The 23,474-nt window shown below is 43.3% G+C and overlaps 3 protein-coding genes and 1 long non-coding RNA gene across 6 annotated transcripts; 2 read left to right on the forward strand and 2 right to left on the reverse strand.

Moving 5' to 3' along the window:
- Positions 1-173: 173 nt before the first annotated feature.
- LOC105391081 (transducin beta-like protein 3) lies at positions 174-3,184 on the reverse strand. Its single transcript, XM_011562490.3, has 2 exons — positions 2,990-3,184; positions 174-2,549 (listed from the first exon to the last, which is right to left on the reverse strand). Exons 1-2 carry the CDS (start codon positions 3,010-3,012, stop codon positions 197-199), a joined length of 2,376 nt encoding a protein of 791 aa, XP_011560792.3. The 5' UTR covers positions 3,013-3,184; the 3' UTR covers positions 174-196.
- Positions 3,185-5,366: 2,182 nt separating this feature from the next.
- LOC105391082 (transmembrane protein 186) lies at positions 5,367-6,269 on the forward strand. The gene is made up of 2 exons (XM_011562491.3): positions 5,367-5,712; positions 5,800-6,269. The coding sequence occupies exons 1-2, from the start codon at positions 5,445-5,447 to the stop codon at positions 6,093-6,095; spliced, it is 564 nt and encodes a 187-aa protein (XP_011560793.3). The 5' UTR covers positions 5,367-5,444; the 3' UTR covers positions 6,096-6,269.
- Positions 6,263-23,385, reverse strand: LOC125489768 (dual specificity mitogen-activated protein kinase kinase 4). 3 transcript variants are annotated; one of them, XM_048626753.1, is made up of 10 exons: positions 23,161-23,385; positions 22,643-22,731; positions 22,289-22,493; positions 21,769-21,921; positions 21,348-21,492; positions 20,928-21,097; positions 20,431-20,560; positions 19,932-20,012; positions 9,537-9,673; positions 6,263-8,739 (listed from the first exon to the last, which is right to left on the reverse strand). In XM_048626753.1, exons 3-10 carry the CDS (start codon positions 22,450-22,452, stop codon positions 8,556-8,558), a joined length of 1,164 nt encoding a protein of 387 aa, XP_048482710.1. In that variant the 5' UTR covers positions 22,453-22,493; positions 22,643-22,731; positions 23,161-23,385; the 3' UTR covers positions 6,263-8,555. The 3 variants fall into 3 exon arrangements, with proteins under 3 accessions (XP_048482710.1, XP_048482709.1, XP_048482711.1); XM_048626752.1 differs by lacking the exon at positions 22,643-22,731; XM_048626754.1 differs by lacking the exons at positions 9,537-9,673; positions 22,643-22,731 and having other exon boundaries at positions 19,795-20,012.
- LOC125489771 lies at positions 15,451-17,006 on the forward strand. Its single transcript, XR_007267230.1, has 2 exons — positions 15,451-16,389; positions 16,635-17,006. It is a non-coding gene; the product is annotated as an uncharacterized LOC125489771 (long non-coding RNA).
- Positions 23,386-23,474: the final 89 nt, after the last annotated feature.

Raw genomic sequence — 23,474 nt, forward strand, 5'->3', positions numbered from 1 at the left:
TTGCATATAGAACATGGGAAATTAAACATTATTTCGTAGCTTGTTTGCTCAGCCAAAACACACGTGCGTCAGCAGCCTTAGCGAAATTTTACCCGACCTACCTACCCGCTTATCGTTAGAAAAACTAACAAGAAGTCACGAGTCAAGTGACCCGGAGGAAATAACAAGATTAGTTTTATTTGAATAGTTTGTTTATTTAATGTTTGATGGCGTGCGGTTGCATGCAGTTGACGGTGTAGGTGATGAAGTTGAGGTCCTGCAGCAGGGAGGTGAGGCGGTGGAAGTGTCGCTCGGTGTAGGGCAGCGCGGCCTCCACCAACGCCGCGGCGGGCGCGCGCAGGGTCCCGGCCAGCAGCTGCGGCGCCAGCGCGTGCAGCACGAGCTGCGCCGCCGCGCAGTGCCGGCTGTTGGTGTTCCACTCCGCCGCGAACTGCAGCAGCACCTCCTTCTGAGTGTTGCTGATCTCCTTCAGCGTCTCGCGCAGCTTGTCTGGCCCCGCCTTCAGAATCTCGTTGATGATCTTCAGTACCTGGAACGGCCGCTCCAGCCTCAGCGCTAGTTTCAGTGCCTTCACCAGCTTCTTGTCGTGCAGCAAGTTCATCAGCTCTTGCTCCTGCAGTATCAGTTCCTCGCGCTCTCTCGCCACCTTCTCTCGCCGCTCGGCAGTCATGTCCTTCCATTTGACCATTTTGGAGTCTGATCCTCCCGTTATGATGGACGACTCGTCTTTGCTGACTGCCAGCGCCCAAACCTTCCCGTCGTGGTTGTCTAAAGATGCTTTGCACTCCGATGTTTTGATATTCCATAGTTTGAGGAGTCCGTCTGCGCCAGACGAAACGAATTGCTGACCTCTGCTTAGGAATTCTACTTTTAAGACTGAGCTCTCGTGCCCCTCGAACGTCTTGAGGCAGCTGAGGTCGGCGAGGGACCACAGCTTGACGGCGCAGTCGGCGGAGCAGGTGAGCGCCACCTGGTCCACGGGAGAGAAGCGCACGCTCCACACGCCGCGCCGGTGCCCCTTCAGCACGCCCAGCACCGTCAGGTCTTCAGAGAACAGCTTGGCGGTCTTGTCCTGCGAGCCCGTCGCTATCATCTTGTCATTCGGCGACACAGCGACACAGTTAATGTCCATCTGATGCGCCAGTTCCGTGTAACTTGTCTTCAGCTTCTGGTCAGGGCTGTCGAGCTCCTTGGGGACTGTCCACACTTTCAAGCAGTTGTCTTGACTTACTGACGCAAAGAAGTCGGTGGAAGTCTGAGCAGTGAACACTGACCCTACTGATGCTGTGTGCCGCGATCCAACACCTACACAGCTGATGTTCTTTGCTTCATCCTGCAGCCAGATTCTGACTGTATTATCCTTTCCTGATGAGACAAATAACTGTGGCTTTGTCGGGAATCTGGCTAAAGCTAAAACTATGTCCTTATGACCTTTTACAATTTCGCAATTCATGCTTTCAAGGTTGTAATATTTCAAGTCTGGGCTATTGGTTGCTACCACCACATGTGATTCATCTTGACCTACAAATATTACATCCAGCACTTCATCTGTGTAACCAATCATCTGTTTCTTGCAGCTGAAAGTCTCCAGGTCGTGAATGATGATGTTGTGGTCCACACTGACCACTGAGAGTACATTTCTGGCTTCATTGAACAGCAAGTTGGTGATGGCGAGCCCTCCTTCCTCTGCAGCTGATGAAACTAAGCTGTTACTCTGTTCAAACATGCATTTCGATATCTGCACATTCCATACCTTCACTATGCCCTTTTCCCCAGCACATGCCACATATATGCCGCCAGTCTCGGGTTTCTTCTTGAAGTTGGGAATTTGGAATACTGGAGGAAGAAGTATTGTACTCTCTATGCTTTCATACACAGGTACAGTACGCAGAGCTTTGCCTTCATTCAAGTTCCATAGTATCAAGACTCTATCCCTGCCCGAACTAACCATGTGTTCCCCATCTGCTGTGAACTGCACAGACGTCACTTTACTGAAGTGTCCTGAGTAAACAATGTGCTCTTTGCCAGTTTTGGAATTCCAGGATCTGATTTTGGTGTCATCTGCTGCCCCAAAGACCAGCTGTTTAGATGGATCTGTGTGGTATTTGAGTACACTGAACACTCCGGTGGCACCCCGGAGGCTGCTGGTGCATGTATTGTGTGCAAGGTCCCACAGCCGCACGCTGCCGTCCGAGCCTCCTGTAGCTACACTCTCATCTGCTGGATCAAAGGCTAGTCTTGCAACTGGGCCTTTATGTCCTGATCGCCACAGTTTAAGCTGTGTCCCATTTTCTCTACTAAACAACTTTATCAGCCCACTCTTGTGTGCTGTGACTACAGTTTCATTATTATGGGACAGTTGAAAAGTGTAAATGTTATCGGTTTCAATACCTTCAGGGGCTTCCCCAATGACCAGGGTGGTGGAGCTGGTGTTGACGTCGACAACATTGATGGTGTCATTGCACAGACACAGCAGGTGCGAGCCATCTGATGTCCATTGAATGTCACCACCCGTGTAGAATGCAGTGTATTCTGTACTTTTCTCATATCTGCAATCAGAAACAAAATTATTTGTTAAAATATCACAATTATTTTACGCTCCATGGTGGTATTGTAGTGTCTCAAAATAACCTCACACATATACCTAATGATATTATATTATTTCATTGATTCAGGGATATGAAAGTAAATCTTTTAATCAAGCCCCAAACTATTTAAAATACTGGGAAATAAGCATCCAATGATAAAGAAATTGTATAACAAAATACGAAACTTTGTAAATTACTTGTCAAACTACTGTGCTATTTGCAGGTTAGAAACACTCCCCGGATTTAAGTTCAATGCTTGATTAAATAAGCTTTTATGAAAATCATTAGCAATATTAAGCTGTATAAAAGTCATGGGTACTGTACTTTCGAAAATCAAATCGTAATAGACCTCTGCAATCAAGACTTATCAAAACTTTGTAAACATAATTATTTTTACTTACATTTCCTTCAATTGGCTCGTCATAGTTAGGATAGGATAAAACAATTAATTATTTAATTGAAAATATAGTTTTATTTGATGATATTGCATTGAAAGTTTGGTTTAGAATAGAAAAAATACATAAATCTCTTTTTTTGAACACAATGCAGGGAAATCATCAAAACAAACACGTGTTTTTGACAGTAACCTAATTGCCTGTCAGTTCTGTCACCGTGACAGAAAAGACAGAACAAAAGTGTTGCAATAGTACAAAAATATACGTTGTATTTTATGCACCGCTTACACGAGTAATAGAAAAGTAAAAGCCTCGGCGGCAGCGGTCCCTCCTTTGCATCCTTTGGAAAAGGTATAAATGGGGTAGGATTACTGCATATGAAGCTGCGTACACACCGGCCCAACGAAGGCCAACGAACGGGTTTCGTTGGCCTTCGTTGGTGCAATCTGGACGGATTAGCGAATGCCAACGATCGCTCGTTGGCGTGTGCCGGCGATCCGAAGCATGGCGGCAACATCAAAGAAATCGAGCTATTTGAACGAATCCTGTTTGGACGGTCGCCGAAGGCCAACGAACGAACGCTCAGTTGAAGCAAGAGAGCGTAGCGTGTACAACAACGTTGTAGACGTCCATTTGGTAATTACTTGGATATTTCCCGCCATTTAGATCATGCAGAAAAACAAAGAATGGAGTAACGACGATATGTTTTCAATTATAATGATGTTGTCGTCGTCCATGATTAAATTGCGAATGAAAGAGAAAAGATCCGGAATCAAGTGCCAACGAACGTTCGTTCGAGCACTTGTATTTGGACGTATTAACGAACACCAACGAGCATGCGGAGGCCAACGCTAGCGAACGATAAATATCCTTCGTTGGCCGTTCGTTGGCCCGGTGTGTACGCAGCTTCATGTAGTAATTTGAAATAATAAAACCACCCTAGGATTGTTTTATTATTCCAAGATTACCGAGTGAAAAGCCAGTTACTCAGAATAATGAATGCCTCACTTCACGGACCCTGTATAGTCTCATAGTCTGTGACCAGTCTGGCGAAAGACAGTCCGGAAAAAAATAAGTATGGAACGCGTACGAAAAATAATGGCGAGCACCGCTCACAGAGTACTTTTTACGCTATCATAGACATCTTTGGCTTTTGTCATCTGTCAGTGTCAGTCAGTCAATCGTTTAGTTTGAAAAATAATTTTAAATCATATTTAACAGTTATTTATATATTATTATTACTGTGGATAAGTGCAGTGTTTGTGTGGAGGTACCTAACTATTAGTGTTGCTTGATATTATTGATAATAATTATGTTTTATAAAACTTGCGAAATATGTGGTTTAAGAGCCGCTAGCCGGTCGTATAGATGGCCAAAAGAGAATATTCATCGCCAAATTTCCACTGGATGAGGAAAGGTAAGCTACAATTAAAGGCTAAAGCATAGGATTTAGATTATTTATAAGTATGTATAAAAAAGTTAAAGTCTAATAAAATAACTGGAGGGTCAGCACAACCAACAATAGTGCATGAATGTTTTTTTTATCGATATCGATATTTTTATTTATCATTAGTACGCACAGCTCATCAATCAGAACAACTTTTGTCTACTAGTTTTAGAAATTAGCGAAAATCAAATTCGGATCTCCATACAAAAATTACCAGTGACTTTTATTATATCTACTTAAATAATATTTAATTGTTTAATAATAATTATAAAAATATTGTTTGCAGATGTAAACAGAGGGTTAAGATGACCGGTAAGGAGGATCTGGTTTATGTGCCTATTGAAAAGCTACATCAACTTAAACGAATTTGTGGCAATCATTTTCTACCACAACATTTTAAGAAGACAATTGAAAAAAAGAAACAATTCCATGTGTGGGACTTACTGCAGACACTTTATTTTATAATAAATAAATATAATTATATTTTTCCACTTTTATTTTATTTCAACATTATATCATAGCACTTACGTCAACGGAAAATCTCGAGTTTATTTTATGGATTATATTTTTGTGTTCAAATAGGAACATAACATAACGTTGAACCGAGACTTAACGTTGGTGTCATTGTGTAACACTGAAATCCTATTGTTTAAAACTGAAATTAAAGTAATACATACACTCGCACTTTTTTTTTTACTAGTTATCGATAAAAAATATCCATAAGAAGCACATCACTATTTCAGCGGGGCTATGTTGGCAGTTTTGTACGTCATAATTTTTGTTTTGTTGGTACCCTCTGTTAGTACGCGTGAATAAAAAAAAATAATACAAGTATTTTTTTCTTTTTTTCCCTTGTACTCCCATCTCTTAAAACGTAGTGTTCTTTTCTCTATGTCTGTGACATCAGCTGTCTGTCACTGTCAAAAATCAAGATATTTTAAGGTTAGATTAGATTTGTTCATTTGTTGTATTTATTTAGTAATTTACATGGTAAAAGAGATGTCTTAGTCGAAAATGTTACGACTTAAAGAATTAAGTTCAGTTTATCGTTCTGGCAGTAAAATGTCGAGAACATGTACCTCTGCTACCGATGGAAAACGATCAGAAAAATCACAAAACTTTGAAACTGTATTCTCATTCCCTTTTGTGAAATACTTTGCTATAGTTAATAGGCTGAAAGTATACCAGCTCGTGGGCAGTTCTATAGCAATTCCAAGTAGTGCGGTTCTTGAGATGCTCAATATTGTTCCTCAGGGTGTTTTAGCAACCACTGCATATATGGGTGAGGCATGTTGTTATGAAACTATCTAGATTTTGATAAAAAGATACAAGGGAAAAATAAAATTGTTACTATGAACTGTTCTTTCAGGAATTACGGTTGGAGCTCTATTATCAATAGCAACAATCCCATTCAGAAATATAATAGGCTTCATATACATAAGTGAAGACAATACACAAATTAAGATATCAGCTTTAGATTACTGGGGAAAAAGAAAAGATAGAACCATTCCAGCTGATGAGTGGATACCTCTGATGGACCTGGGGGCGAAGCCTCTTGATGTCATCTACCTGACGCCAAAACTGAGTGATGGTTCCAGTTACAAGTTTTTCCTCAAATTTGGAAAAGTTCACAACCAAAATAAACTGTCATATGTGCTAGAATAAATTATTAATTATTTAATAGAATGTAAGCCTTGCTAAGGTGCTAACCTTTGAGAAGCTGTAGATAGATCTTGTTTTATATTATGTACTTATTATAATTGTTTCAAATATAGATTTAATAAGCTTATCTGCAGTGTTATTGAATGGAGATTCAAATAATAAAACAGTAGTATTTCATAACATTCTATTTCTTAAAGATAATAATTGGGAACCAAATCTTATTAAATAAATTTTTCGATTAAATATGGTGATAAACTAAATTGCAATAGTGATGTACAATACAATATCTTTGCCAATTCAGGTGTAAGGCTGCCATATAAAAAAGAATAGGCTACACTCATTTTAGATAGTAATTATTGATAATTATTATCTGTCTGTCCGTATATACAAATTTATAAAATTACTATGTCTTAACCAAAGTATCTCATTCAGCCAAATGAATTTACCTAAAAGCCATTCACATTCACTATAGAAGATCAAAATGTACAATCACAAGAAGTTAGCGTCTGCAGCCAGGTTCCCCCCAGCCCCTTCCCTTCCCTTCCCCTCTCTCCCAGTCTGAGATTACAGTGACCAGAGTGACTAACACAACACAGTATAACCTCATTTGTGCTAACACCTACTACACCATGGTTCAAATGTAACAAACCTATATAATTTATCATTCATAACTTCAATAAATATAGGAAAATAGAAATAAGCTGAAGATAAGTTAAAACCACTAAAAATAAGGATATGAAATATCTGTGAGAAACTCTGTGTATTGCAAGGTATTTATCTACAAAGATTACAGCATAACACTTAGCTAACTGGTGAACTAAAACAGATGACAAGAGCAAACAAAATGGCAAATTCATTACTTATCCTTACATGCTAAGAAATTTAAAATACATACAAAAACGGAGAGGTAAAGAATCCTAACAAGCTATCCATTTGCGACATTGCATCCATAATCCAATAAGCTCCATTGAATAATTTTAGAAAAAATATCTCTGTACAACATTTCACCTATAACTGAACATAATTGAATCTAGCATTGGGAACCTGGTTATCATTTACATGTAACTATGGAACTACACTATCATTATGTTAATATCCTTTCATCTGGAAACATTTCGTCTACAGAGACTACCATAACCTACACCCTTTAGGTGCCACATTGTCCAAAATATCTGAATTGCTAAAAGTGTAGCGGTGGAAAATATTTTTAAAAATCATGATTTTTCTTATTATTCCCGATTTCCAAGCAACTAAACTCAAATGAAGGCCTTCAAAACTTTAAGTCGTCGCACGTAATGTATGCTGTGCGGGGATTTGAGTAAACTTGCTTCAAAATCGGTCATATTTTGTACCTAAAGAACTTGTACATAACGGCTTGTGGGTGATACTGCTCGCGATTGACTAAGCATGATTCTTGCCGTTAATGTAGAAGCCTTTAGATATGTAATAATACCAACAAGTGCGAAAGTAGTGGACATTTCCTGTCAAGTAGCAAGTTGCAAACGAAACGACTCGGCATTCGTAGGGACGTTGAGACACACACTGAAGGTATATTACGAGATTGATCAATATAATATACGAGTAACACAAGGCATCCCTGGTAATTGGTAATTGATTTCATTGCACCTTAATTTTTACCTCAACAGTCCCAAAAACACACGTAAGGCGCAAAGCACATAGAAACTGGTAGGGCACGAGTGGAGTGAAAATATATATGTACTTATGCCAAACTTATGACGCGCTAGCATAGGTACACATTTCTGAAGAAAGTACCGTCAGAATGAACCCTACCCCCACCCTAAAGACATGTCCCGATAAGGCTCAGTCAGCGAATAAATGGTTAATTCTGTATATTCTTCAATGCTTGCAATGATTATTGGAACAAAAATGTATTGGCGAAGCAAACTGGCTGACTGTGAAACTAATCTACGTGCTCTAAGTCGTCTCTAAGCATCTCACTCCTTATCATAGTGCGAGTTTTCTTACTAGTCGATCGCTGTAGTAAATTCAATATTATATGATGCAGAGGTGTCGCCACCTAGGGGTACAGTCGCTGCATTTTTCAGCAATGTACTATTTTATATTTATTGGTGTTCGAGCGGCAAGAAACACTCTCAAACTGGGTTGAAAATGCGTTATGCTGACGCCAGCAGTCTGTTGTACTATCGCAAAACTATCCGCCTAACCTCTGTTAAAATAAAAAAATATTTACCCTATTGTCAAAAGCGTCCTATTAATGGCTGATGCCTACAAACAGATAAGAACATTTCAGGCGTGGCGTTAATTTTGTCGATAGCACGAGCAACACACGGCAAGAGAAGCATCTATGAAGGCATCTTACAGGTGACAAGTTCACAAAATATGCCGCCTTCTATAAAGTCACCGTCAAACGTTAGGGTGTTAGATGTCGCCGCTCTTAACGCGCTGCCGATGTGCCATACGTAGCAGTATTTAACCACGAGCCTAGTCGATCCAGGCCTGCGCCGGCTGGTCCATGGTGAAGGGGCTGACTCCGTTGCTCTCCATGGCCGCCAGGACCTCGCACACGTATGCCGCCACCTCTCCGCGGCTCTGGTCGATGCCCTTGATGAAAGGGTCCTCGAGGAGCTGGTCGTAGTTCGGCCGGACCGTCTCGTCTTTGATGAGGCTGGAAGAGAGATGAATGTTTAATTTTTGATGGATGCATGAATGGGTTGGTTTGGTTGGAGGGTTTTTAAGCTGCACGTTTAACTTAAGTTGATGGTGCGCTGTAAGTTACATTATATTGTAAATATGTTACACATTCAGAGTGTCTCACTGTTCCTACTAAATAAACAACAAATACCGTTTCGTCTGGAGAATTATATTTTTTATTATGTTTACTTTTAAGTATCCAATTATGTATGTTTAATTAGTTTAATAGTGTTCTAAATACATTTGTTAATATTTGCGCTGCATTAGTCATTAATACTGGCTTCCTTTCAGTTTACAAAATAATAAGAAAAACATATGACACACCACTGCAATAAAAGTTAATACTCACACAGAACAATCATCCGCAATACACTATTCTTTTCTTAGACCGACTGATAATGTGCTGAGTAATACAAATAGTATACTTAACAAAAGTAGCACAAACACTGTTGACACAAACGAATGAGATGCTACATCGACTGCAGCCTAAGTGAATAGCAGCCTAGTATGTGTTGTCTCACCATAGAGAAAGATAGCTTGCGCTTAATTTATACATTTATTTACCATGGTCCATAACGATGTCGCTAAAATGATACCTTGCGGCACGCCAGTCTTTTGCGCTCTTTAACACTTTAGTTAAGAAATAATGTTGATTATTAAGCGACGATTGTGAAAAAGCGCATGGAACCTATGCGTTGCTATAAGCTACACGCTCCGAATCCGCTCAAATTTTAAGCCAAACCTCTAAAACAACAGTATCTTCAGCCTCACCAGGTGTTGACGAAGTGCACGATGGCGGGCTGCAGCTGGTGGTGCGGCTGCAGGCGCGGCGGCTCGCCCTGCACCACCAGCTGCAGCTGCTCGAACACGGAGCCCCAGCGCGGGTAGGGGAACTCGCCCGTCGCCACCTCCATGAGCGTGATGCCGTAAGACCGACGACGTGTACATATTAAAGAGTTGTGGCGCTAGATGGCAACCTTGCGGCAAACCGGTCTATAACGCTCTTTAACGGCTTAGTTATGAAAGAATGCTGATTTGAAAGAGACGATTGTGAAGAAGCGAACGGGACCTATGCGTTGCTATAAAGGCGAGCTCCGAATCCTGTCAAATTCTAAACAAAACCCTAAATCAACAGTATCAAAGCAAACAGTATCTTGCGGCACGCCGGTCTTATGGGTTCTTTAACGCTTTTTTTATGAGCGAATGTTGATTAGAAAGCGCCGATTATGAAGAAATGCACAAAACCTATGCGAGGCTATAAGAACGTACTCCGAATCCCAGTGGCGGATTAACCTATAAGCACGACAAGCACGTGCTTGGGGCCCCGGGCCTCCAGGGGCCCCCATCCTTTTTTTTTTTTTTTTCTAATGGATACCTATTTGTTGCGGTCCTGCGACCTCTGCAACTTTGCCTAACGTTTGGGGAAGGCGTCGTAAGGCGCCTTCTCCCGTTATAAAGCGACTAAGATGAGGTCACTTCAGGAGGCTTGCCTCCTGAAGTGTCCTCAGCTTAGGACGTCGCGGTGGGTGGGGGGTGGCGTGAAGCGCCCTGGCACATGTCTAAATCGATTGTAAGTTTGGAGGCTACGGCGTCTGCGCCGGGTAGCCTCCTCTAATAGAGATGATGATGCTACTCGGACTTGGGAGTGGGGAGATCTGATGATTAACGGCGCTGTCGCCAACCTAGCAGTGAGTCTGTCATCTGGGTCTGTAAGTATGTTTTTGGGACGTCTCCAGCCCTTTGGAGCGTCCACCCTAACTGTATAATCGCATGATGAGGATATAAGCGGATTAAGATGCTCCGAACTTTTGTCGAAATATTTTGTTGAGGAATCCTTAATAAATTTCCTGATGGTCGGAATTTGAAGGTCCTTATGCAAGTTGTAATTTCGGACAAAGTAGGGAGCACCAGTGGCACGACGAAGAAAATGATTTTGAATGACCTGAAGTCGAGCAATGGAGGGCGAATGGGCAAACACTACGCTAGCATAGGTCATGACTGGTCTAATGCATGTCAGATACAAGCGTACTTTGCTGCGTAGTGAGAGCTTGGGGTTGCGAATGAGAGGAGCAAGTCGGCATAAATAGAATGCCGCCTTGTTCCTCACTTTGTTGATGTGGGCCTTAAAGTTCAATCTGCAGTCAAGAGTGACTCCAAGATATTTTACTTTGTTAGCCCATGGAATAGGTTTGCCGAACATGCGAATGTTCGGCTGGATCGATCTGTAATAGGCGTTAGTCCGGGAAAAGTACACTGCTGTGCTTTTCTCGGGGTTAACATCCATCCTCCACTTACGAAACCAATCGCCTAAGGCATCGGTTGCGTCTTGGAGTAGTTTGCGGCGAATGGTGTGGTTATGAATGTCTGTGACATAGATAGCCGTGTCGTCCGCATAGAGTGCGAGCGAGACTTGTGGATGTCTCGGAATGTCACTTGTGTAAAGTGAGAAAAGCAGAGGTGCTAGAACCGAGCCCTGAGGGACACCAGCGGTGACCGTCCTGAGTGAAGAGCGAGTGCCTTCGACGCGATACCTAAAAAGCCTATTCGAGAGGAAGTCCTTAATAATCAGAACGAGCCTGTCTGGTAACTTCAAATCGTAGAGTTTGTAGACTAGGCCGTTGTGCCAAACCTTATCAAAGGCTTTGGCTAGGTCAAAGAAGAGGGCAGCAGTGCCCTTTGGCTTCCTCCTAGCAAAGCCCTTGAGTACGTGCTCGGTGATTCGATGCACTTGGTGAGTGCAAGAATGACCGGCTCGAAAGCCAAACTGCTCAGCTGGAATGAGGCCTTTGGCGAAAACGAATTGTTTGAGCCTGGCTTGGATGAGTCTTTCGTAGACTTTGCCTAAGGATATCAATAGGCTTATAGGACGGTAGCTGGTCGGATTTCTCCGATCTTTACCAGTCTTAGGGAAGCCTATGACGTCGGCAATTTTCCAAATGTCGGGAAAGATACAATTAGCCAGGCAAGCGTTGAAGATCGACACTAGCAATATGATGAGAGGGGGCGATAGATTTTTGAGAACTCTGTTGGAGATCCCGTCACATCCAGGAGCCCCCTTTGAGTGAAGGTCCTTGATAATTGTCTTGACTTCAGTGATTGTGACGGGATCCAGAGTATCGACCGGGGGGATAGAGGCCCTTCGCTGTACCTCGTCGTCGACCTTATCGATGTGATTTTGGTCTGGCGACTCGGTGGATGGCGAACATTGCGTTTCAAGGCTATCGGCAAGGAGCTCGGCCTTGTCATCGTCATTGAAGGCTGGGGGCAGATTGCGATCAGTTCTGGTTAAAGGAGGCATCTCAGAGATGGAATCGGACTTTAGGGCGCGTGAAAGGCTCCAAAAAGCAGTATGTGAAGGACTGATGTCCGACAGCAGGTTGTCCCATCGTTCTGAGCGAAGCTCTTTGATCTTCTCTTTAACCAGACGCTGTAACGACCGAAGTCTTGACCGATTGTCATGACTAGGGAAGTAATCATAGGCCCTGGTCGCGGCGTTCTTGGCCCTCAGCAGAGCCTTCATATCTTCGGGCAATTTCCAGCGGTGGTTATCCGTCGCCGGAACTTGTCTAGATGAGTCTTTTACGACTAATTGGAGGTGGTTGCTGAAGGCGTCGATTGCCACGTCTATGTCTGCTTTAGAGCGGATCACGGGTGGTATTCGCTCTAATTCAGGCGACTCAGTTGTACGCTGGAGTCTACTGTGAAGGTAGTCCCAGTCGGTGACAGTTTTAAGCAGTGAAGAATCCGAGTTTACACTGCCGAGCCGCAGTATGACCGGTCTATGATCGGAGTCCAGTTCATGTTTGACTGCTATTTCTCTGACTGGGAGGGAAATATTTCTGAGCAAGGCGAAATCCAAGACATCGGGCTGGTGGTGCAAGATCCTCGGATAGTGTGTGGGCTCTAAAGGGGCGATGACATCAAAGGTCAGTCGATCCATAAGGTCGAAGAGCTTTGTGCCGTTTGGATTGAGGGTCTTGCAATTGAAGCTCGGATGTTTCGAATTAAAATCGCCGGCCAGGAGAACATGGTTCCCTAGGCCGAAGAGCGCAGAAATATCCCCTCCCACCAGAGACTTGCTACCAGGTTGGTAGCAGGAAGCAATGAACATGTCCGGATGTCCGGTCATAGCTATCCGGCATACGGTGGCCTCTAGTGTGGTAAGTTCAGGGGTATCGACTGGGCAGACATGCAGACTTCGGCGGTAGTAGATAAGGGTTCCACCACCCCTTTGGCCCGCAGATCGGTCCAGTCTGATAATCCTGTAGTTACTGATGTTTGGATTCTTCTTATGTGGCTTAAGCATTGTCTCCTGTACGAGAAGAAGATCGATGTCGTGATCCCGGAGAAAGGCTCCAATGAGATCACGTTGATCCTTCATGGAGTCAGCGTTATAAAACGCGATTGTCAGGGCCCTAGGTTTAACTCTTGCAACACAGTTGAAGAGTTATTCCTTATCAAGTTGGCTCAGAACTGTGGCCAACACCTTTAGACAATCCCTAAGGGCAGCATGTAGGTCGGCCTTGTCAGCGGTAACTTTCTTGGCCTGGGGGTGTACAGGCGAAGGTTTGTTGACCGGTGGCGAAGGTTTGTTGACCGGTGGCGCGGCCGGTCGGGGTTTCGTTGCCGACGTCATTGTTGGGGGTTTAACCCAAGCATTTGGCGGCGGCGGCGAATTTTCCACCACGTGCACGGGAGGCGCGGGGGATGTTTGGACAGCCTGTTTAGGCTTTTTTGAGCCTCTGCGAGTCTGCGGGCGAGGACGCTGAGGACAACCTCCATAGGAGGCTGTATGGCCCAGAGTGCCGCACAGAACGCAGCCGGGGGCTTCGGTGCACTCCTTCGGGTCTTTTGGTCGCGGGCAGTCTTTGGTGTGGTGGTCACCTAGACATTTGACGCACCTCGACCGAATGTGGCAGTTCCTCGAGGAGTGCCCGTATGACTGGCAATTATGACATTGGTTAGGGCTCGAGCGCTTGTGCGGCTTCTCGATCCTTAGACCAGAAATTTGACATACTGCCTTGATGTCAAAAATCCTTTTGCCCTCCGGAGAAAGCTCTAGGATGACCAAGACCATGTCATAGACCGTGGACTTGGAACGACCGTACATGCGGTGTACCTCCAGTGCCGGGATGCCCTGCGAGCGCAGGTCATCCCGAATGAGCGCGGAGTCAATCTCCTTGGGGACCCCTCGGATGACGACGCGAAGTCGACGATCTTCGGGAAGCTCCCAGTGGTAGTATTCAATACCACGCTCATCGAGGTACCGCGTGAGAGAGCGGTGATCGTCGGAGGTAGGCACCGACACTAGAATGCCATCTCTGGCATTCTTGGCCTTGGTGAAACCGATCCTCCTGGCGGCAAGGGCTTGGGAAACGGAGTTCCACTGACCCTTGTCGCGAATCACTAACGAGGGGGGTTTATACGGCTTGGGAGCCTTTGGGGCGACCTGTGCACTCGAGATGGGAGATGTTGAGGGCCTGACTGCCTTCGCAGCGTGCAAGGACGTTGGCGACGGCGACTTAGCCTTCCGCTTGCCCCTGGTGACGGTGGTGAAACCGTCATCAGGAGAGGCGGGGGACTCCGAGATGGAGGCTACCTCCATAGCCTCGGGTGAAGGCGACCTAATATCTGGTTGTGCGCACGGAAGCGACATCGACACGGCGGCAGGCGACGACGAGTCTCCGGACAGGGAGAAAGGTGCTGCTGGCGATGGCGGGAGCTCGGCGGGTGGAGCGGGAGCGGGCGACGGCGAGAACTCGGCGAGATGAGCGGGCGACGGCGCATCTGAAAGAGATGACTCAGCTGGCGACGGAGGGAATTCAGCGGGCGAAGCGGGTGCGGGCGACGCCGGACTCAGGCAAAACTTAGCGATTGCCCTCTCGAAGAGAGAGGGGTCCTCGTGCCTAATCCATTCTAACAATAGGTCGAGCATATTGTCCATCGTGACGACGAACAATGTGCCCGAAGGGCAAGGTTTTTACCTCCCTGCCTTGCGGCAGGGGGGTAGATAAAGTGCCTACTGCGTACCTGTAAACAGGTACGCGTGCCTGACTGACCCTAACAGTCCCTAGGCAGGCGCAGGTAGTGCAATTGCGCCTGCGTGTACCTGAGTTCAGGTAGTTGTCCCTACGGGTACCTGAGTTCAGGTCCTAACGGTCCCTACACTAACAGCCCAAAGGACCGAGAAGCCGGGCCGTAGACCGACTCCAAACAGTCCAATGGGAATAGGAAATAGGGATGAGGAGGGGGTGGGAGGGAGACAACTGGAGATCAACTAGGAGTTCCCCCAAGGCTGATGGTTCCAGTCCCGTCCGGTAAGTTGATATTTCCAAAAGGGAAATATCGGGCAGCCGGGTCAGTGCCCCGTAATCGGGTTCGTTAACACCGCAAGGTATCAGCCGATACGACCACACAAGAATGGTGTGGATTTTCAAAATCGTATGCAAGTCCAGAAACAATAATCGTTTGTAAAGAGTCCGGAAACAAGGAGGTCCGTCCTCGGCGCGCGGCGAGCGGTGACTGGCACCGGTCGACCACGGCGAGGGGTCGGGGGCGGCGACGGCGGGGCGTCGCGGAGAGCGGCGACGGCGGGGCGTCGCAGCGGGGCGGCAGGCAAGGAGACTGCAGCGGAGGTACACGTCTGCTCGGCAGGAGCGCTGAGAGGCGTGTAAGAGGCCCCCATCCTATGCTGCTGTTTCATTTTATACCTACATTTTATTCATCCACAATATGTCCGATGTAATGAGTTTGCTCTGATTAAAGGGCCTACCACACGCGTAAGTATCACCACAGTTTTGCCTGCACAGGCCGGCTTAAACACGGAATACCGTGCGTGTGGTTGGTTAAGGGCCTACCACACGCGTAAGTATCACCACACGATACCCATTTTCGAACTACGTGATATATTTATAGTGACCTGCACGGCTAGTATGGCCATAATAAGACAACATGTGAAGTGACTGATTAAATTGAGTCACTTTTTGATATCAGTCTTAAATGTTAGCATAGGGTGTACATGGGACTCGTTTTATTTGTGTGATTCGGCATTAGTCCCAGTGACACTGTAACTTTTCTGCTCTGTGCAAATAAGTTTTTCAAATGTTATTTTTTTCCGAAAACCTCTCATTTGTGGTTGTTGTTTGTATTGTCTATGGTTTTTTGACAATTAAAATGTCACCAAACGTCAAACTTGAAGAAAATTTTGACTGTTTGCTGTTTGGTGCTTTCGAGAGTTTCGAGTGTATTATTTTGGTAATATTACTTTGCTTTGCGCTACCCCATGGATTCATATTGGCTCATTAAACTACTTTATTGAGTTTCTTGGACATCGTCTCATCAAATGATATACGACCAAGCTTGCTCCCGACCAAGCACGCTCAGATTCCTTGGGAGCTCCTGCTATCGGCAGCCGTCGATGCATCGGATCCCTGAGACGAAGAACAAAAACAGCATGCCACCTGACTGATGACCCACCCACTGTCTACCCGGACCCAGGAGCTAGAAGGCCTTGAGAAAAAAGCCCGGGCAGGATCCTGACGGGCGCAGAATATCATCTTCGATGCTTGTCCCACGGCCTGACTGAATAATATTTATATAATCAATGGAAGGAAAAAAACAGTAGGTAAGTGCCAGTACCCGTGACATGTTATTATAATTGGGCATATGCACACAAAACAACTCAAAAAACTTTTTTCACATGGCACTACTTGGTCGGCTAGGCCTAAACCCTACCTTCATTGGAAGGAAACCCCTACCCCAGCAGTGGGGACGTGATGGGTTATGATGATGATGAAGAGGACAATAGGAGTCATATTCTTAGTTCATAAGTATAACTAAAATCTAATGAAACATTTTTGTTTGTTACAGAACATTGAAATTGGCTTGTAGGCAAGACAGAAGATGGTCAAAACCGGTCAGAAATTGATGCCCTAGACACGGTTGGAGAGCTCTTGTTGGCAGAAACCACCTGAATGGTGAATGGTGGTGCTGAATGATGGTCAGATGACATTAGCAACCTTGTGGTGAAACAATGAACTGGAGCGGCACCGAACTGATAAAGTTGAAAAACTTGGCATACATACTATGAGACCCATTTGATGACTGATATAAGCAAAGTTCAGACTGATTATTGTGATAGTTGATAACTAAGAATACCTAATATGCTTTTATGGTGTGTGAAATAGTATACTTTTTATAATTTATTAATTAAAAGTTTAATAAATGTTTTACTTACCTAAAGAAAATATTATATTTTTATAACCATTTAAAATAGTTGTAAGTACATGCTAGCATACCCACTTATTTTTTTATAGTTAGTGTGTAGTTGATAAATAATAAAGCCTGACTAGGCTTTGTCACTGTAGTGAAAGGATTAGTCGCTGACTACCCGGTGTGCCGGATGTATTCAATGTACAGTTCATATGATTTACACTTCATGAAATCCACATTTAGCATTCAAACTATTCAATTAGCCACTTCATCTCAGTTAGTGTTTTGTTCACGTGTTGTTGATAAATCATAAAGCCTGACTAGGGTAGGTCGCTGTGGTGAAGGATTAGAATGAGCCGCTGACTGCCCGGTGTGCCAGATGTATTCAATGTACAGTTTATATTATTTACATTTCGTGAACTCTATATTTAGCATTCAAACTATTCAATTAGCCACTTCATTACCTACATACTTTGACGTGAATAGGCAAACTTAAAGTATAAGTATGGGAGACAACTGAAAATCTGTGGTTTGTTCCTAAGGGCAAACATATGCGCTGAGTTGCTTCCCTTTTGGTCTGCTTCAACACACACATTTCGCCTCTTAATTTAAGTGTACAAATGTTTAAGTGGAACAAATTAATGTCTATCTATCTAACTTATTAGCACATGTCAGTGACAGGATTTGAATCCACATCTCTTCCGTGAGGGGCGGGCGCTTACCCGTCTGAGCTAACACCGCTACATATAAGTAATATGATATATAATTTTAGTCAAATAAAAAGAGGATGTGTGTTTTGACAAATGTTGTTATTAAAGCATTTTCAACGGGTTATTAGAGTCCCGGATCATCCTCCCTATAAGTACTTATTATAGTAATTTTCCTTTCCTGCATCTCTTCTTGTAGAGCAAGGATGAAATTAACAAAAACTAAACAAATAATAATTTGTGTCACATGTTATCACCACCTTCGAATTTGAGTGATAAAATGCTACCTAAACAAATGTCAAACTGAGACAAGTGTGGACAAATTGGTACACCTATGTTAGGAAATAAGACAAATCTTCCAATCTCGCTGTCAAAATTGTAACTCACATCTTGTAGTGATTATTTCGTGTTGGCCATGTTAGCGTTTGTGAGGACAACTGGTATCACACAATTTGTTGCAACTAGCTGTCATTTATATCTTGTCGCAGCCATACTGTGCTACGCGTGCTGTAATTCCCGACGACTTGGTCATAAACTGCAGGCACTATACCTTCAGTCAGACGGCAGTCTGACATCAGGGATCCATGGAGCAGTGGATCTAGCCGCTGCAGCGTATAGCCACAGTACTCACTAGGAGAGTCGCCTCGGGGTGGTGAGACCCCTCCCTGATGTCCTGACAGGTGCCGGAGCTGTTGATGGCACGCTCACTTCCCGTACTCCATCCGGAGCACTCGTGTTTGGGATCCACACTAGGGACAATGGAGAAGCCATTTGCCAGATCTCCACTCTGGTACCGGAGCTGTAATGCGCGCTCACCTCCCGACATGCAGACCTACATGTCTACCCATGGAGCCTACTCAGCTGGGTCGGCCGGCGCATGCTATCTGTTACGCACTTCTTGATATCCAGTCAAGCACCGGAGATGTCAGTCCAACTGACGTCGGACCAGCTAACTATAAGGGAAACTCACGTGCCCCGTGACTCTTTCGCATCAACGGCCCTCGTCCTAAACCGCTACTTGAGCCACTAGCTGCGCACGGGGGAGACGCCCGGTGACATAAGCTACCGGGCAGACGAACGTTGTCCTTTCCCTGTAGCTAACCAGCGCCATTACGAATCCATACCTAAGTCCGGATCCACTAGCAAGCTAGTGGAGGGTAGTACCCTGGTCCAAACAGCCGGACTCGTAATTCCGGCTGCGCAACCCCGCACACCTCGGGTCCTGGTGGCGGTTGATCACTATTATCACCAGTATCACCACAGCTTTAACTGCGGCTTGTACTATAGGTAAGGTTAAAAAAAAAGAAAGATTGATAGTGGTTTTATGAAGTCGGTTTTTTAAAAATTATTATATATTTTGTTTTATTGTTTTTAGTTTATTTGCAATAATAATTGTCAATTAAACGTAAGATGCAAATGATACCAATAAGTCCTACTAGTCAATACGATTCATTCAAGCCTAAACACGAGGTAGTTGCTATATACTGTTGAGGAGTTCCCTTGACTGCCTTCCGTTTCCATCATCAGATCAGCTCAAGGTCACCATCATATTTTTTTGTATTAAGAACTATATTTACGTTCTAAATTTGATTAGAATCGGTTAATAGGTGCTCAAAATGGAAATTCATACCCTGTTTTTACCCCTTTACCCACCCTTGGGGGTAGAATAAAATTCTGAAAAAAGGGACCACCCCTGTGCTCAACCCAATACATCAAAAAATAATTTTCAAAATCGGTCCATAAACGGCGGAGTAATCGGTGTACACACATAAAAATAACATACGGACGAATTAAGAACCTCCTCCTTTTTTTGAAGTCGGTTAAAAATGAGGCTTGCGCGTACTTAAATGTGCCGTGTGATAGCTCGGCGTACCTGCGCAGTTGTAAGTTGTAACTGTGGTGGTGGTGGTTTTCCATCCTTTTTTATAGAAAAGTTATAGGACGTTTTAGCTATTGAACTGTTTTGTCACTCTTTTTCAAGGAACAAATTGTTCTAAATTAGGGGCCTACACAGGCTTTGTGCTTAGGGCCTCCAATGCTCTTAATCCGCCACTGCCGAATCCTGTCAAATCCTCAGCAAAACCCTAAAACAACAGTATCTTCAGCCTCACCAGGTGTTGACGAAGTGCACGATGGCGGGCTGCAGCTGGTGGTGCGGCTGCAGGCGCGGCGGCTCGCCCTGCACCACCAGCTGCAGCTGCTCGAACACGGAGCCCCAGCGCGGGTAGGGGAACTCGCCCGTCGCCACCTCCATGAGCGTGATGCCGAGCGACCACACGTCCGAGCGCACGTCGTAGCCGCGCGCGCGGCCCGGGTCGATGCGCTCCGGCTGTGGGGGGTGGAGGTTTAGAATAATGTAAGGGCATAAATAGGGATCGCAAGAAATCGGGTCAATCAGGACCTATTGGGATTTTAAAACCATTCAAGTTGTGTAGATTAACTAGAATTTTTAAGGCGCAGTTTAGTACAGCGCTTGTGTTAGCGCTACTTTAATTATTTATTTTTATTAGGTAACTATAAATTATTTTAACTAATCAATTTTTGCAAAGGGGTTTCCCGTCGGCATTCCGGGCTACAAAGTAGCACTCAGGGGTAGAGTAGTACTTTAAGACACTCAGAGTAGTTCAAAGAAATGATGAAAGAGATTGATAGAAGTGTTAGGGCATGATTTTACAATGTTAACCTTATGTACAGTCAAACAATGAACCTTCTTAAAATGAATTCAATGGAAAATCAAGCTAACTCACCGCCATATAAGGTCGACAGCCGGCGTCCCGGGTGCGCGCTATCGAGTCCACGAGCTTCCCGGAAATACCGAAGTCACACAACTTTATGTCGCCTCGCTTATCTAATAATATGTTAGACGGCTTTACATCCCTGCGAAATAAATAAGGAAGGTGAGAACATAATTGAGTAGAGGCTAAATAACTGTAACTGTAACTTTAAAAGCATCTGTGGGTCATTGACTTCGAAAGATATTCTGCAAAGATTTTGAATGGGTATTTTAAAAGGTGAAATAAGCCATAATTTAAAGATGAGTTAGGTATGCAATATTGTCATATACTTAAGTCTTATGTTTTTGAATATGTTATGCTTATCTAAATGATGAAAGATGGTGTTTTTGCCTCAAGGATAAAATTAGTATGATGGATGAGTCTATTAGAATCTTAGTAAAACAACAGAGGGGTAATAAACATATTAAAGCATGCCTGTGCGTGTGTTTATGTGTGTTACCAAAACTTACCTATGTATTATATTTAATTTCTTTTTTAAGTAATTTAAGGCTTTGACTGTAGCCAGTGTTATTTTCGCTAGAATGGTTTCAGGTATTCGAGACTTCATCTTTTCAAATACAAACTTGTAAAATTTATCTAATGATGTATCCATTAATTCCATACATATCCAACATTCACCCTGAAATTAAAAATATTGATTAATACACTTATTAAAGTCACAAAATAGGGATAACATAATTTTCTGGAGAAGTTTGTGCTAAAGATTATAAGAAATTAATTTGGTTCATGTCAAAAAGCATTCCTATTGGAGTTCTGGAGTGAAATTGCCAAGGATCATCCAGCGTTAGAAAGATCTGTCCTTTGTTAGAGCTTTCAACTTCTTGGAACAATAAATGCCATGCTAAAATCATTAGGAAACATGAACTAACCTCTTTAAACAGAGCTCCATAGAAGCGCACAATGTAGGGGCAGTCATTGCTCTTCATGACCACCTCCAGGTCCATCAGCAGCTGCTTCTGCTCGCGCTCGTCCACCGTGGACCGCAGCCGCTTCACCGCCATCACACGGTTAGTTCTGACAAGAGAAATATACATTGATTATTACTTTCAAAAGTCCACCAACAAAATTTTAGCAGTCAATTAGATTTAATTTCACAACTTATAATTTTGTTAAATTGTGGTAAGTAAAGCAAAAATTTGACTAATGACATGTTAGGCTGAATTAGTTAGGTGTCTTATATAAAAAAACTGTAGCCAGTAGACAATTTTATGGTGGTTTTACTGTATTCTTTATAAAGTTTCTTTGATGTCTACTGTATTGAGCCAATTAATAGAAAATCGCATAGCTTACATTTTGTGAACCATTTTATTGACAGCTCCAAAAGCCCCTCGTCCAATTTCCCCATGGTCTTGAAGGTCATCTGCGGTGAAGTCGTACACCTCTGTGGCAGACAACTGCAGCTTTCCTGATGACTGCATGGATGGGTAGATCCGGAATCTGTCCCTATAACAATTGTTTTACTTAAGCTGGATTCCAAGGATAAGGCAAATAGTTGCTAGTGTTTTATTGAGCTGGTTCTACAATCAATTTATGTTTAATTAATTGTAATGGTTTCATGATTATGTGTTCAATTAAATTGATAAATAAATTTACATGTATCAATGCTTTTATACTTAGTGAAGTCCTAAAGTCTCCAACCATTATTTTCCACATGAGGTGTGGTGGGGCTTTGGCATTATGCCAAAGTGTATACTTATTTATGAAGTTTATTGTACTTGTAGTATGTAAGTTAAGATAGAAATATGTAAAATGTGCAGATCAGTAATTCTAATTGTAAATGCAGTCAATAAATATACTTCTTAATACCAACCTAGTACTGTCAGGCCGCACATCTCTGATTCCTGTTCTAGAAGAGGTTCTTGGCTTTGGAACTCCGGATGAGTTGGCTGAGAATGGCACAAAAACGGCACCGTCCCCCGACGACCCTCCCAGGGGGAGATCCAACACCTTACGTTTCTCTGTTTTGCTACCCATACCTAAATTCAAGTCCAGTTTCTTTCGTGGCCTATTAGATCCTGTAGAAACAACCAATCAAATGAGTCAATTATGGAACATATTTCAGCAATTTGACAACTAACAAACAAGATTCTTCTACAGTTCACTACAACACAGTACCAGGTCTTAGCTAAATCACTACTAGCAGCTAAGACATGCATGGAAATACCTCAATTGACACCTTATGACTGTCTGTGTAGCCACTTTTGTTGTCAGTAGTCAAATTGCTTACTCAATACAACTTGGTAGTAAATATGCCTGTAACATTTTTGGTTATTGTACTAACATTGTCAGTTCTACAAGATCAACAACCGCTATGAACATCAATGAACATTACTACTCTGCTGATGGGGAGATTAGCATAAGCCTAACAGGGAAAAGGAAAACCCGAATTTCAGCTGTACATAGTTTTTGGGAAATAACAATTACCCATGCGAATTAACAAGTAATAGTTTCTGTACTCATTAACAAAGATACAAAGAAAAATCTAACATAACAAAAATTCTTGTGCCTATACGTAACTAAACTGTTGTACGTATACCTACTATAATGCAGTGGTTTTGTTTATATCCGTAGATAGTAAATGTTGATAAATTGTACAGAAGAGTGAATATATAGTAAGAGGTCTTGGACATCAATCACATAATAAAATAGGAATCGATTGAAATCTTATAATTTCCTTCATACCTTGGTTTGATGACACTTCGCCATTCCTCGACATTTTGGTGCAGATAATTCAATAAAGTGTTCACTATTCTTTGGTACTAATAATGCTATTCCTGCTCTCCATTAGAAGATGTATTACTGAGTTATTTAATTCTTTCATAACATACAACGTAAATTAATTTTATTCAATAAATTCATGCTAACAACACAACAACGGCAGCGATCGACGACATTATGCTACACAGACTAAAAAAGGAAACAGATTATCATCAACATTCACAGATTCAATAACAATGTCCCATTCACTGTCCTTGTACGACAAAAAATATATTTTA

This window comes from Plutella xylostella, chromosome 17, assembly GCF_932276165.1.
Source record: "Plutella xylostella chromosome 17, ilPluXylo3.1, whole genome shotgun sequence".
In the NCBI taxonomy this organism is placed as follows: Eukaryota; Metazoa; Arthropoda; class Insecta; order Lepidoptera; family Plutellidae; genus Plutella; species Plutella xylostella.

Excerpts from the sequence above, each read along its gene's own strand:
- LOC105391081 (XM_011562490.3), bottom strand. The coding sequence starts at position 3,012 with ATGACGAGCCAATTGAAGGAAAT. Across the intron at positions 2,550-2,989 it reads ACGAGCCAATTGAAGGAAAT|ATATGAGAAAAGTACAGAAT; the intron begins GTAAGTAAAAAT and ends TTCTGATTGCAG.
- LOC125489768 (XM_048626752.1), bottom strand. The coding sequence starts at position 23,194 with ATGTCGAGGAATGGCGAAGTGTCATCAAACCAAG. Across the intron at positions 21,493-21,768 it reads AATAAAATGGTTCACAAAAT|AACTAACCGTGTGATGGCGG; the intron begins GTAAGCTATGCG and ends TTCTCTTGTCAG. Across the intron at positions 8,740-9,536 it reads GTGCACTTCGTCAACACCTG|CCTCATCAAAGACGAGACGG; the intron begins GTGAGGCTGAAG and ends TCTCTCTTCCAG.
- LOC105391082 (XM_011562491.3), top strand. The coding sequence starts at position 5,445 with ATGTTACGACTTAAAGAATTAAGTTCAGTTTATCGTTCTGGCAGTAAA. Across the intron at positions 5,713-5,799 it reads AGCAACCACTGCATATATGG|GAATTACGGTTGGAGCTCTA; the intron begins GTGAGGCATGTT and ends CTGTTCTTTCAG.